The 13,155-nt window shown below is 41.2% G+C and overlaps 1 protein-coding gene across 15 annotated transcripts in view; it reads left to right on the forward strand.

Annotated features, from left to right (window-relative positions):
• ANKS1B (ankyrin repeat and sterile alpha motif domain containing 1B) overlaps positions 1-13,155 on the forward strand; it is a 1,107,306-nt gene that overhangs the window by 813,192 nt on the left and 280,959 nt on the right. For all 15 annotated transcript variants that reach the window (XM_073900444.1, XM_073900442.1, XM_073900438.1 and 12 more), the window contains one exon: positions 10,165-10,317. In XM_073900444.1, coding sequence (XP_073756545.1) covers positions 10,165-10,317 — 153 coding nt within the window. The remainder of the gene's footprint in view (positions 1-10,164; positions 10,318-13,155) is intronic.

Below are 13,155 nucleotides of genomic sequence, written 5' to 3' on the forward strand. Positions count from 1 at the left end.
GTTAAAGATCCTATTCATCCATTTGACAGAAAGAGACACAGCGAGAGAGGGACCACAAGCAGGGGGAGTGGGAGAGGGAGAAGCAGGCTTCCCAAGGAACAGGGAGCCGGATGCGGGGCTCGATCCCAGGACCCTGGGATCATGACCTGAGCCCAAGGCAGACGCCCAATAACTGAGTGGCGCCCCATACCCTTGGACTCTTATTCCCTTATATTTCAGACCTTCGTCAGCCCTGAGTCCTCATTTCTCACTCCTCCCCATGCCTTTTCCTTGTACTTTCTAAAACCTTCCATCTCCCTCCTCCCCTTCCCGTGCAGACTCCTGAAAAGAATAGCTCTGATCACAATTTCTACTTTCTCATCTCTAACTTAAACCTCAACAAAGGGCAGCCTCGCCTCCGGGCTCTTTTCCATAAAATCCTAGTGACCTGTCTGCCAGATCCCATGAACCTGTCTCCTTCCTCATCTTAGTAGACCCCTCTGCAGCCTCCCACCACTGCTAACCACACCCTCTTTGAAGCTAAGTTTCCCCCCCTTCCCTTCTTGTCTTGACTATTGCTTTTTTGGTCTCCTGAGTATGATTCTTATCTTTCACTTTGAAAGTGTTGGTTTGTCCTGACACCACTTCTCTTCCCGCAGTACATACCCTCCGTAGTCTCATCCATGCATGATTTCAGCTCCCACTGACGATAAAAATAACTTAAGATTTATTGAGTGCTTCTGTGTGCCAAGTACTATGCATTGTTTCACTGCGTGCCTACTAGTTCCCCCAGAGGTAGACATTCTTATCGCTCACATGACTAACCAGAAGACGGACGCTGAGGAATACTGAGTGGCTTACTCAAGGTCGTATAGTTGATAAGTGGAGGAGCCAAGACTCCCACCTGTCCTGCGAATGATGCCCAAGGTTATATGTCTCCTCGGATTTCTCCCCCAAATTTAAAATGCAGTTCCACAGCATCTTTAATTTCTCATGTCTCAAAATTATTCACGTCCTGTCAGGCTATATTCTCTTCTTTCTCCGCTAGTAACACCACCATGTACCTGGGTACAAGGACTCAAAGCTAGAAACTTGAGGTTTTCCCACGATTTCCCCCTCTTATACCTTGTGTAGTTACCACAAAGGGATGCTAGCATGATTGACAGAAAGATGCCAACAAACGCAGTTAAAGGAAATGAGGTTTCTTTGAATGGCAAGGGCTGTGAAAATTAATGGCTTCATAAAACAAGAGACAATGTGACGTACTGTCAAGTGGAAGCATAGGCTTCCTTAAATGTTATGTATGAAATTACTTTATTTTCGGGGCGCCTGGGTGGCTCAGTTGGTTAAGCGACTGCCTTCGGCTCAGGTCATGATCCTGAAGTTCCAGGATCAAGTCCCACATCGGGCTCCCTGCTCAGCAGGGAGTCTGCTTCTCCCTCTGACCCTCCCTCCTCTCATGTGCTCTCTCTCTCTCTCTCATTCTCTCTCTCAAATAAATAAATAAAATCTTTAAAAAAAAGAAATTACTTTATTTTCAATTCTGTTTGTATTAGAGGAAAGGCGAAGCTTCTAGAATAGAAACCTCCATAATGTAGTGGTTTAAAGAATAGAACATATACTTCTCCCACGTAACAGTCTTGAAGTACGCAGTCCAGGTTTACAAATTGGCTCTGCTCTGTGCGATTCTGGAAGGACCCGGGACCCTCCATCTGTCGCTCTGTCATCCTCTAACACACTGCTACTCAAAGCATGGTCCATGGACTGACAGCATTAGCATTACCAGGAAGCTTGTTAGAAATGCAGAATCTCAAATTCTCCCTCCAGCCTATTGAATTAGAACCTGCACGTTAACAAGATTTCCCACGTGATTCTTTTGTACATTCAGGTTTGAGAAGCAGTTCCCAAACTCTAGGTTATTATTTTGCTGGTGTCGTCAAAGCTGGGCTGCAGGCACTGATGTTCCAGCTCATGAGAAGATGGGAAAAAAAAAAAAATAAAAGGCAATTCTAGAGCAAGGAACCTATCTTTTAGGTTGAAGGTGACCTGGAGGTTACATGCATCACTTTGCATGCTCAATATATTCTCATGGAAACAACCAGAAGCAAAGCTGGTGTTATCTTTTTTTTTTTTTTTTGGATATTTATTTACTCATTTGGTGTATCTTGTCTCTAGTAAGCCTCATTACCGTGGAAGAGGAGGGAACAGATTTTAGTGGACAACAAGGGATCTCTGTTTCAATTTGGTAACAATTTTCAGACATAAAAATATCTAATTTGTTATTGACTTCCGGGCTTCCTTATTCTCTTGATCTAATTACCATGCCAATATCGTAATGCTGACTTAACAACTTATTGTATTCGGGACTATTTTTTGAGAGAGTGGGGAGGGGCAGTGGGAGTGGGAGGAAATCTTAAGCAGGCTCCATTCCCAGCGCCAAGCCCAACGCGGAGCTCGATCTCACCACCCTGAGATCATGACCTGAGCCGACCAAATCAAGTCAGATGCTTGACTGAGCCATCTCAGCACCCCAGAAATTTTTATGTAATCCCAAATCTATTATAATACAATATCTTTCCCTCTTTTTATTTCCTTTTCCTATTTTTATTGCCTTCTTGCTACAGCTTTCATCCTGTGGCTCCATCAGTTTCTAAAATACTATCCTTGTCTGAACAGACAAAGCTGGTTTCAGGCAGAGAGGAGGAATCACAGGCAACACATATGTGTCCATACAGATATAACAAATCCAGAATATTTCAAATAAAACTGAGAGATTAAGAGGAAAGAGAACTGTAGTGGTGGTGTAATCTTACAAAAGTCTTCTAGATCAATGGTTTTCAAACATTTTTTTTTAAAGCAGAGAGAGCTCTTCTTCCTCTTCTTGGCTGTGTAAAACACTTTAAAATATGGGGTACCCTGACAGAGGTAGACTAGGCAGTCCCAGAGCCTCACCTGTTCAGCTGCCCCCTAATTGGCTCCCTTAACACCCCAGATTCCACAGAGCACACTGTCCTGGGTCAATAGTCTCTGCATGCTAGGTAGCCTGTGATGTTATCAGTATGCCCTCTCTGAGGCCAGATTTGCTTTAAGAGGCTCCTAGAGGAAAGTCAATGCAGAATAACATTTGCATTTGGGCAGAATAACAAAACACTGAGAGCAACAAGGAAGGTATTTAGTAAAACGTATCAACGTATCCCAATTTTTTTGAGACTAAAGCTTCTTTCACTGCTAACTCCAATTTCTGTCCCAGCTTGGGTTTTCCCCACACTTTGGGATTCAACAAGTTGAATCAGATCAATTTGTTGTGAAGCTCTGTTAGGAATGCCTAATGCCTGCCCACCACTCTGCCTCTCAGACTACAGCCTGTGCCTGACTCCCATTCACGCTCGGCGGTACTGCAGGCCTGGCAGCCCCTGCTACTCTCTGTCTAGCTCTGTTCTGCGGGTGTTCCTACTGGAAAAGAGTCTCAGCGCTGGTAATTTGAGAAAGCAGTCGCAGTGCTTCTTGTGGATGCTGCTGACAACTCATGAAAGATGCGTGGACGCCGTCTGAACTTCAGCCTAAATGTCCTGTTGTCTTTTTTTTTTTTTTTTTTTTTTAAGTTTTGCCTTTGGGCTTCTTTTTTCTTTACTGGATAAGTAAATCTGACACTAATTTGATATTAACTTACAAAAGATAGAATTGCAAGATGTAGGAATTATGCAGCAACTTTGAGATCATTGGCCCAACACCATCATTTTACAGATGAGAACACTGAAGCTTGCAGAGGTGAGGTAACTTGCCGATCGTTACACAGCTTGTTAACAGTAGAGCCAAGATGCTGGTTTATAGAAACAAAGCCCAGTGCATTTCGTAACACAACATACTACCTGGAATTGGTTCTTGGTATGTAATCATTTTAAATAGTTGTACATTAATGTTAGATAGAAAAATAGCCTCCATCTTCATAAGATGTAGCACAAAATACAAATGTCCCTTATAAGTGGACGCCATGCCACTGAATTTGTCACTTTATCTTCATGTGTTCATTAAATCACTTAATTTAATAAACATTTGGCAAATGCCTGCAATGTATGGGATGCTTCACTGGGACCTAAGAGACAAAGATGGCTAAGACCTTGTTTCTTCACTGAAAGGGTGAGAGTCTAATGAAGAAGACAGATACTCATATCTCTAGCGATAACAGAATCATATGCAAATTACCACAAAAATCTAGGAGAAGGTATGATTAATTTTGACTTGGGAGTAAGGGTAGCACTGGAGAAGGCTTCACAGAACAGGCAATATTTAAAAAGGGTCTTTAAAGAAAGGATAGAATTTCAACAGGAGAACAGAGGAAAAACAGTATTCTTGGCAGAGGGAATGGCAGGAGCAAAGGTACGGAGTTATACTAGTTATAAAATGGATATGCCCCCCAAAATTATACTTCTAAAATAAAGAATTACTTAGTTTAGGGTTAGCAAGGATGTAGGACATAGATGTTTACTAGATAACAGTAAAGGTGGGGCGAGGCCTCATCTATAAATTGCCACACTGACACTTCTACCTGTACCATTGGCCAAGCAAGTACACGGCCAACATCAATGGGATGAAGAAGTAACTCAATCACAGTGGGATACAATGCAGATCCCTTGGCAAAGAGCACAGACGCATAGTTCTAATACAGAAAGAAAGTGAAGAGTTGGAAACAATTCAATCTACTTGAGTGACCTTGTTAGATATATTTCTGAAAAGTAGCTGTCAGCTGGGGTGGGGGTGGTATAAATAAGTTAACAGACATAAACCCTTTTAAAATAAGATGGAAAAGGAAGGAAGTGAGGGAAAGAGAAAGGGATGAGAGAGGAAAGAAGAATCTTGATGGGAAGTTGAAAAGATTAGCAGCCAAAGGATTCAATATTATGCAATTTCTAAATAAGCATGGGCAAAGCAAACAAATAAATAAAAATAAATAAGCATGAGCCTAATTTAGAGCAGTGATGAGGGAAGAAAACTAAGAGTCATTAAAGACCTGTGCTAGGCAATCATATAATGTTTACACTTGGGGTAGATACTATTGTCAGATTCCAAAGTCCATTTTGGAATCAGGGAACTGAAATCAAATTTATGAGCCTTGTTGACCTAATTAAATATGATAGTAAAACAGAAAGAGGAAAGTAAGATGACTTACCAAGTAAGCATCTACTTGGGCAATAGTGTGATGCTTCCCCACTAACTGAGATCGGGAACACAGAAGGAGGGCCTGTTTGGTAGCTGAAGGAGATAAAGTTGTTGTTTTTTTTTTAATGTTATGTTAATCACCATACATTACATCATTAGTTTTTTGTTTGTTTGACAGAGAAAGAGACAGCGAGAGAGGGAACACAAGCCGGGAGAGTGGGAGGGGGAGAAGCAGTCTTCCTGCCGAGCAGGGAGCCCGATGCGGGGCTCGATCCCAGGACCCTGGGATCATGACCTGAGCTGAAGGCAGATGCTTAACGACTGAGCCACCCAGGCACCCTCTCACATCATTAGTTTTTGATACAGTGATCCATGATTCATTGTTTACGTATAACACCCAGTGCTCCATGCAGAATGTGCCCTCTTTAATACCCATCACCAGGCTAACCCATCCCCCCACCCCCTCCCCTCTAGAACCCTCAGTTTGTTTTCAGAGTCCATCATCTCTCATGGTTCATCTCCCCCTCTGATTTCCCCCCATTCATTCTTCCCCTCCTGCTATCTTCTTCTTTTTTTTTTTTAACATATAATGTATTTATTTCAGAGGTACAGGTCTGTGATTCAACAGTCTTACAAAATTCACAGCGCTCACCATAGCACATACCCTCCCCAATGCCTATCACCCAGCCACCCCATCCCTCCCACCCCCCACCACTCTAGCAAACCTCAGTTTGTTTCCTGAGATTAAGAATTCCTCATATCAGTGAGGTCATATGATACATGTCTTTCTCTGATTGACTTATTTTGCTCAGCATAACACTCTCCAGTTCTATCCACATCGTTGCAAATGGCAAGATTTCATTCCTTTTGATGGCTGCATAATATTCCATGGTATATATATACGACATCTTCTTTATGAAGGAGATAAAGTTTTGACTCATATTGTGTGATAGCTGTATGAGCCATCTTTGTGAGGTATCCCAAAATGTTTGGAAATTTGTATCTTAAAGCTCAAGAAGAGAAGCTAATCGTGGAAAAACACTACAGAAATAAAGGCAAAAGCTTTAGAAGCATGGAAAATAATATGAGCAAAGATACAATAGTGTCTTGCACACACAATTCATGTTCATGGGATGGCTAGCAGCTTAACACACTGTTTAGGCATGCACATGCATCTAATCATATGTACTAGGGTACACATGGCAGAGTAGTAGAGGGTTAAGTTGAAAAGATAAGTTTATACCTGATCTCAATTGCCCTAGAATTCTGGAATAGGACATTTTCACTTTTGTTTTTCACTTTTATCAAGAAGGAGTCACTATAGGTTTTTGTGCCAGTGTTGACTTAAAAGCCTGCGTTTTGGGAATACTGATGCAGCAGCATCATAGAAGCTGGACCAAAGGTGGGAGGCCAAGTGGAAGGCTGTTACATTAGTTTTCATAAGCACTAACAAGAACCCAAAGAGGGCAGTGGCAGTAAGAACAGAAATGAAGGAACAGATGGAAGAATTGCTTCAAAAGAAATTATTGTGCAGCACAGTAACCATTCTGCATATCATTAAATAAGTGTCAAGTTAATTTTGTAACTTCATTTGGCTCTAATGCTTTCTTCTCCTCAGGTATGCGGAGTCTTCATAATTTATTGGTCACCTGTTTGCATAGTTTTTAATTAAGAGTTATAATTTCCTTGAGGAAGAGACTCAGACTGTTTTGTTCTGTACTGCTCCACAACATTCAGAACAGGCACTGACTAAATATTTATTGAGTGAACCCTCCCCGGCACATGTCAGTGTGTTCATTTCCAGGTTCTCTCCGCTCTTGCTGTCTACCTTGTCCCCATCTCTCATCCTCCCACCAAATATGTTCCTCCCTTTCACCTCCTCAAGGCTGCTCAGGAAGAACTTGCCTCACAGGAGGAACCACATTACTGAGAGTCTGCATTCAGTCAGATACTGATGTGCCTTTTTTCTGATCCTGCCTTCAACCAAGCTCAACTGCTTCTCTCTTTAGTATTTTTAATGTCATTCAGACATAGCCAGTAACTTTCCAGTCATGTAAAATATTGAAAACTCACTTCCAATCCATGTAAGCCTCTAATTTTATTCACTTCATCCCTCCCCCACCACTGCTCCCCAAGTTTAGGCTTCCCCCAAGGGACTGGCACCTCTCTTTTCTGATTCCAAATTTCCTGCCACTGGAGGAAGAAGGAGGGGTTGGAAGGAAAAACAAACTTTTTTCTACTAATTGGGTTTTCTTTGCAGAGTTCTGGTTGGTGTCTCCGTCCCTGCTCATCACTGGCTAACTGTGACCATCAGCCAACATCTGTATGGCAGGTGGCCAGGGATTGCTCTGTGTGTGTGCATGTGTGTGCACTTTGGGTGACCTATGGGGACCCCAGTGCAGAATTCTCTGGTGGGGGACGTCTGACTCTACCCCAGATTGTTTCAAGGCTCCCTAAGCTCATCCCCAGGATCTGCCGCTGGGGTGGTCAGGTTCTGGAGGGCTAACAGTAAAACCTTGCCAAGCTGTTAATTTCAACTCCAATGGGCTTCTCTTCCTACCTTCTTGCCCTTTCTCCCATTATTTCTTTCTGTCAGCTGAGGCAGTCAGGGAGTTTCCAGGGCTGCAAGGATTAGTCAGGATAGTAGCATTGGTTCAACCATCTCTTCATAAGTCCTGGAGAATGTCCCTAGCCCCAATATTTTTATAACTCTATAGTATATGTAGGTACTTAGTACCTTTGTGCCTCTGCTTTGGATCCTAATTGCCAATTTTACGCAAACAACATTCAGTTACTTGCAACTGCCACTAAACTTCATTTTACAAACTCTGAGTTGTCGTTTACATTTGTAGCTATTGCAGAATAAATATTGTGTTAACTGTTACTGAACAAATGTTCAGTGAGTAGCTAAAAGACGTCAGTCCAAGTACAAGTGACATATAAAAGTTTGATGTTGTTCAGACTCTGATGCAAATGATGAATTATACTGTAACTCCCAATAGAAGACATTTAAACCTCAAAGTGTAAAATAGATTGGGGAGTGGAACAATAGGAAAGAGGAGAGGAGGAAAGGTAATTTAAAAGTGAAGGAGTAAATATAATCCCAGAAGAAGAAAAGGGAGATAAAAGGGCAGAAGAAATACTTAAAAATATAATCACCTTGAGCTTTGATTAAGCCTGTCCAGGAGGAAAAAACAAAAACAAAAACAAAAAAACAGCTACAAATTCTATTTTGGGGACATGTGGGGAATTTACATACGGACTGTATATTAGGTAATATAATTGGATCAATGTTAGATTTATTGAGTGTGCCGCTTCTGTGGCTATGTAGGAGGTCGTTGCTCTTAGAAGATGCATGCTGAAACACCAAGGCTAAAGTTCCATCATGTGTGCTAAAAGTTCAGGGGAAAAACTGTCTTCCCAGTGGTTCACCTAAAATAAAACGTGTGTTGTGTGCATGTGAATGAGGAAGTGGGTATAGAGAAAAAGGTAGAAACCCAGTGTGGGCCAAATGTTAACCTTGCGTGAATCTGGGTCCAGGGTCTTCTGGGAGACATGGACATGCTCCTCCCGTCTCTCTCTTCGAGGAAGGAGAGTAGTCAGCAGACAACCTTCAGCTGTCAGCACCTGCAGAGTCTGTCTGCCTCTGCTGCGGAGAGTGGCCCCACTAGGTCCTGCTTTTCCCATAGCAGCCGCATCCAGTGACGGAGAGTGTGGGGCACAAAGGGCCAGTCATGCTGCCAGCAGGGGACGTCTAGGAGCATGACCTGCGCCAGAGCTCCCCACTGGGTTCACAGAGCCTTCGTCAGGACCCATCACAGTCCGACACCTCTTCTGTCCGACCCTCCTTCTCGTCCCTCTTTGCATAGGTGTTGATCCCTAACGAACACCTTGAATCCAAAACAAACAAACAAGCAAACAAATGCAAGAGTAAGGAGAACCTCCAAAATGAGAACGCTGCATAGTTTAGGATTAAAATCTGAGTCCCTGACAGCCAGACAAATCTTTTCTCCACAGAAATCAGAGCTATCTAGATTTCCATTAATATTTATCTCCTTGAATCTGAAGGAAGAGGGAAACCTATGTATTTTGCCCAGTTCTGCTTTTCCCATCCTGCATTGCAACATCAGGTTGGTGTGGTGCCAGTTGTCCGTAACAGCGGAAGTATCAGATCCGCGGTGTGGCATGCAGAGCAACGCAAGTCCTCGAAGTGACTTACTTCAAAAGCCAAGAACCAGAAATTCAACCAAAATTTCAAATAAAAGCTAAAAAGACTAGAATAATCATACAAAATTTTAAACCCAGAAGTTTCTCTTGCTTAAATTACTTTCACACTCCAATTTAAACTCAGAAACGTTATGCTGCTGTCACACTTCTTTGTTCTCCCAAAGGAAAAAAAAAATCTGTATATAGCTGACAAAAAATAGGAACCTGTCTGCCAGCAAGTTCTCTATTCATGTCTAACATACTGTAGAGTCTATGCTGAACACATGGTCTTTAAACACCAAAAAGCCTCTTCTTTACTGGCTTAACACTGCAGTATGTTTCTCCAGCATGTTTGCACTACCTACATGTCTTGCATAAGCATGCATTCCTTTGGATGTTTGAGCCGTGCAGTATTTTCACATGCTTTGATGTTGCACATATGAGAATTATCATCTACATTTTGGAAGTGCAGTTCCTTGTGCCTTCAGCATTGAATTTAAGACTGCTCAACTGCCATGATTTTAAGTTTCATCCAACAGAATGTCAGTAACATCTATGAACAAAAGTTTGACACATTTCGTTTTCTCAAATATGGAGTTGGTGCAGCAGCTAGGTTGGAAATTTCTGGGTGCACTTTCGAAAACTAATTCAGCGTGAAAATTATTAGTGACTTAGAATTGTGCATAAAGTATTTTGGTTTTCTTATTTTCTTATCCACAAAGATCTGTTGCTTCAAATCGGATAAGTTTCCAAGTGGCAAGATCCATTCTGTTTGTTGGAACTCGAAGTAATCCTCATCCTACGTGGTGTTCTTTATTACAGATGAGACCCATTGGCCATGATGGCTATCACCCCACTTCTGTCGCTGAGTGGCTGGATTCCATTGAACTAGGTGACTACACCAAAGCCTTTCTAATTAATGGCTACACATCGATGGACCTGTTGAAAAAAATCTGGGAGGTTGAACTTATTAACGTAAGTTGGTCTCTTAAAGATACCTTACCCGTTCAACCCTTGGTAAATGAAATTCCTGTTGTAGGTAGGTAATATTTTCTTTCTTTGTTACTATTTGGACATCCATCAGGAATTTACAGATATGGCTTCTGCTTTTAAATACATGTCTGTCTTGTTTCCAGTCAAGCTCCACGGTCGTTGTCTTTTAAAGTTTGGATATGGGGAAGTGGGAGGACTCTCAGGGTGTTTTGCGTTATGCGAGAGAAACTTCCCAAGCATTTTGAGGCTTTCCATTTTAGAAAATTTAGTTAGCTCAGGATATGGACATGATAACAAATAGGCTCCCATCCTGATCTTGCTCATATTCACTGTTAAAGATTAGAGTTCTCATTTTTAGTTTCCTATCTCTATTATGTTTCCCTCTCTCTGTTCCTTGGCTGCATATATAAACCCCATTCTTGAAGACACTGCATTTGTTTTATTAAGTAGGCTGCTATAATATCAAAAGTTTATTATCCAGAGTTTGTATCTAATCTTAAGTTGTCTCTGTTTTATTTATATACTTGGCATAGATTTTCTATAAAAACTGGCCAACTTATGTTGCCGTGTATTCAGGCCCAAAGAGATCAACTAGATCTGCATAAATGGTTTTAATACTGATACTTTACTTATTTCATTTTTACTGCTCGTTTATGTCCAGTGGTGTCAAGGAATGAAAGAATGAAGAGGTAACATGTAATTAACATGCCTTCACATTATATTTGGCATCCTGAACATTTCTTTTCCAAAATGGGTGAAAAATCATTTAATCTTTTAGAGAATTTCTTAGATTTGAATTTTGTATTCTAAAACTTTAAGAAACACTCATAACCTGAAAGATAAAGCAAATAAATTTCTGCTGGTTCAAAAGAGATTCATTTTACTCTCTATGCTACTTTCTCTCCACAAGTCCAATCGCTGCATATTGCATGCCATTAATTATTTTATTTTTATTAGTCGTAACTAATTATTCTTTGCTTTTAAAGGTCTGTCTTAAAAATAATATCTTTTCTAGAACATCTCATAAAAACTGTCCTTCGATCTAAAAATCATAGTAAATGGACAAATGCTTGGCCCCTTCTTCTAATTTGCCATTAGTTACTCTTTGCTTTCTGTCCTTACTCCTTCACAAAAGCTATCATTATTTCAGCAGAAACTCACTGACTGAAAACCTCTGATTAATTTTGTTCTTAGCCTGTGTGGCAACACAGCAGAACGCACAGAGAGTGTGTTGCATTCTGGTTGCATCCAGGAGATTTCAGTTCTCCACTGAGATTCCAGGACTCATCCGATGGCTACGGTTAGCCATTTGTTAAAGGGGGACCTTCCATAGATCAAACAAACATGTTTCCAATTAAGTGACATTCTAGTCAATTATACAACTTGACAAATATCTCTGCATAAAGTCTTCCGAATAATATTGTTCCCCACTGAAGAACAAATACTTATACAGCACATGAGTTACTCACTTAATGGGCATTAGCAGTAATCACTCATTGAAAAAGAAGGGATGCCAATAGAACTCTATGATAAAATGTTTTCTTTGAAGCAAGGCTCATCAAAGCAGGACTAGAAGTCTCTCAAAATCCAAATGCTGGGGCTAACGTTGAAGGTGTGAGCTTGGGCCCACACTTTTCCCAGTGCTGGGGGGACCAGCCGCCTAGGAATCCCTGTTCAGTCACTGTGTCCCTTGTGGATGACTGCAGTGACTTCGGTCAGGGAGGCTCTGAGGCCCCAGGTTTAATGCCAGGGCTCAGGGACTGATCTACCACCACCCACAGACCAACTAGGCTTGAGTTGGGACAGAAGAATAGCCTTTTCCACCCATACAGACTCTTGAAGCATTTTCCTTTTAGCTCCATGTGCTGTAATACAATCTGTCTTCAGTCCTGCAAGAAGTAGCTTGTCACAAGCATTGTTATCAGAACTAGAAAACACAGTCACTGGGTCTTAGATCTTGAGGCCAATTCCTCTGGCCTGGAGTACATCTGCATCTAATATCAACCGAGTGTATTTTCCTTAAGCTGATAGAATTTAAAGTTTGTGACATCTTTATGGGCAAGTTCACACTCTTGAGGAGGCTTTTCGAGTCATTTAATTCCATAGGTTTATTTATTATAAACAAAAATCGATCTGTACCCTTAGACTTGGAAATCAGAGAACAAAATTTTTATGCCCACCAGAACTGCTACAAGGGTGATGCCTTTGATGGTTCTGGGTTGTTGGGTTTTAAAATGAAAGAAAGGCAAAAATGTGTGCCTTCTGGCTTACAAAGCTTTAGGCTAGTTTCAAATTCAAGGCTTTAATTCATCCCAACTAATGAGGTAAGACGTCCAAATATGAAATAATCTCATATATAATATATGGGCCCAGCAATTCTACATTAAGTACCCATAATTTGTTGTTTTCTGACCTGAAGGGAATGTGCAGTCACTTTGATTTAGAGCAAAGCTTTTTAGAGAAATTCACATCCTGAATCTTTGTAATGAGTGGCTCATTTTAAGGCAGCCATTTGGCTTCAATAACTGTTGTTCTGTGTAAAGTGAAGAGAAAAGTGCAAGGTAGGGGGCTGTCTTTGATAGTGGGGGCTGCTGGTGGAGGGGAGGAGAGCAGAGGGTGAGGAGGCTGGCTGTTGCTGTAATCACAAACACGTTTAGCATCATTAAATAGTATTGAGTAAGCCTCTAATGTCACATGGTATTTTGCTTGATATTTGAAAATAGCAACACATTCTCGGTGGGTATAAGTTTATTCAAAGTATTTTCATGAAGAAATGAAAACTATACAAAATTGTGATTTGAAAAGTACAAATGCATTTGA

This window comes from Callorhinus ursinus, unplaced genomic scaffold (assembly GCF_003265705.2).
Source record: "Callorhinus ursinus isolate GAN/ISIS: 27379988/994484 unplaced genomic scaffold, GSC_fseal_2.0 scaffold14, whole genome shotgun sequence".
NCBI lineage: Eukaryota > Metazoa > Chordata > Mammalia > Carnivora > Otariidae > Callorhinus > Callorhinus ursinus.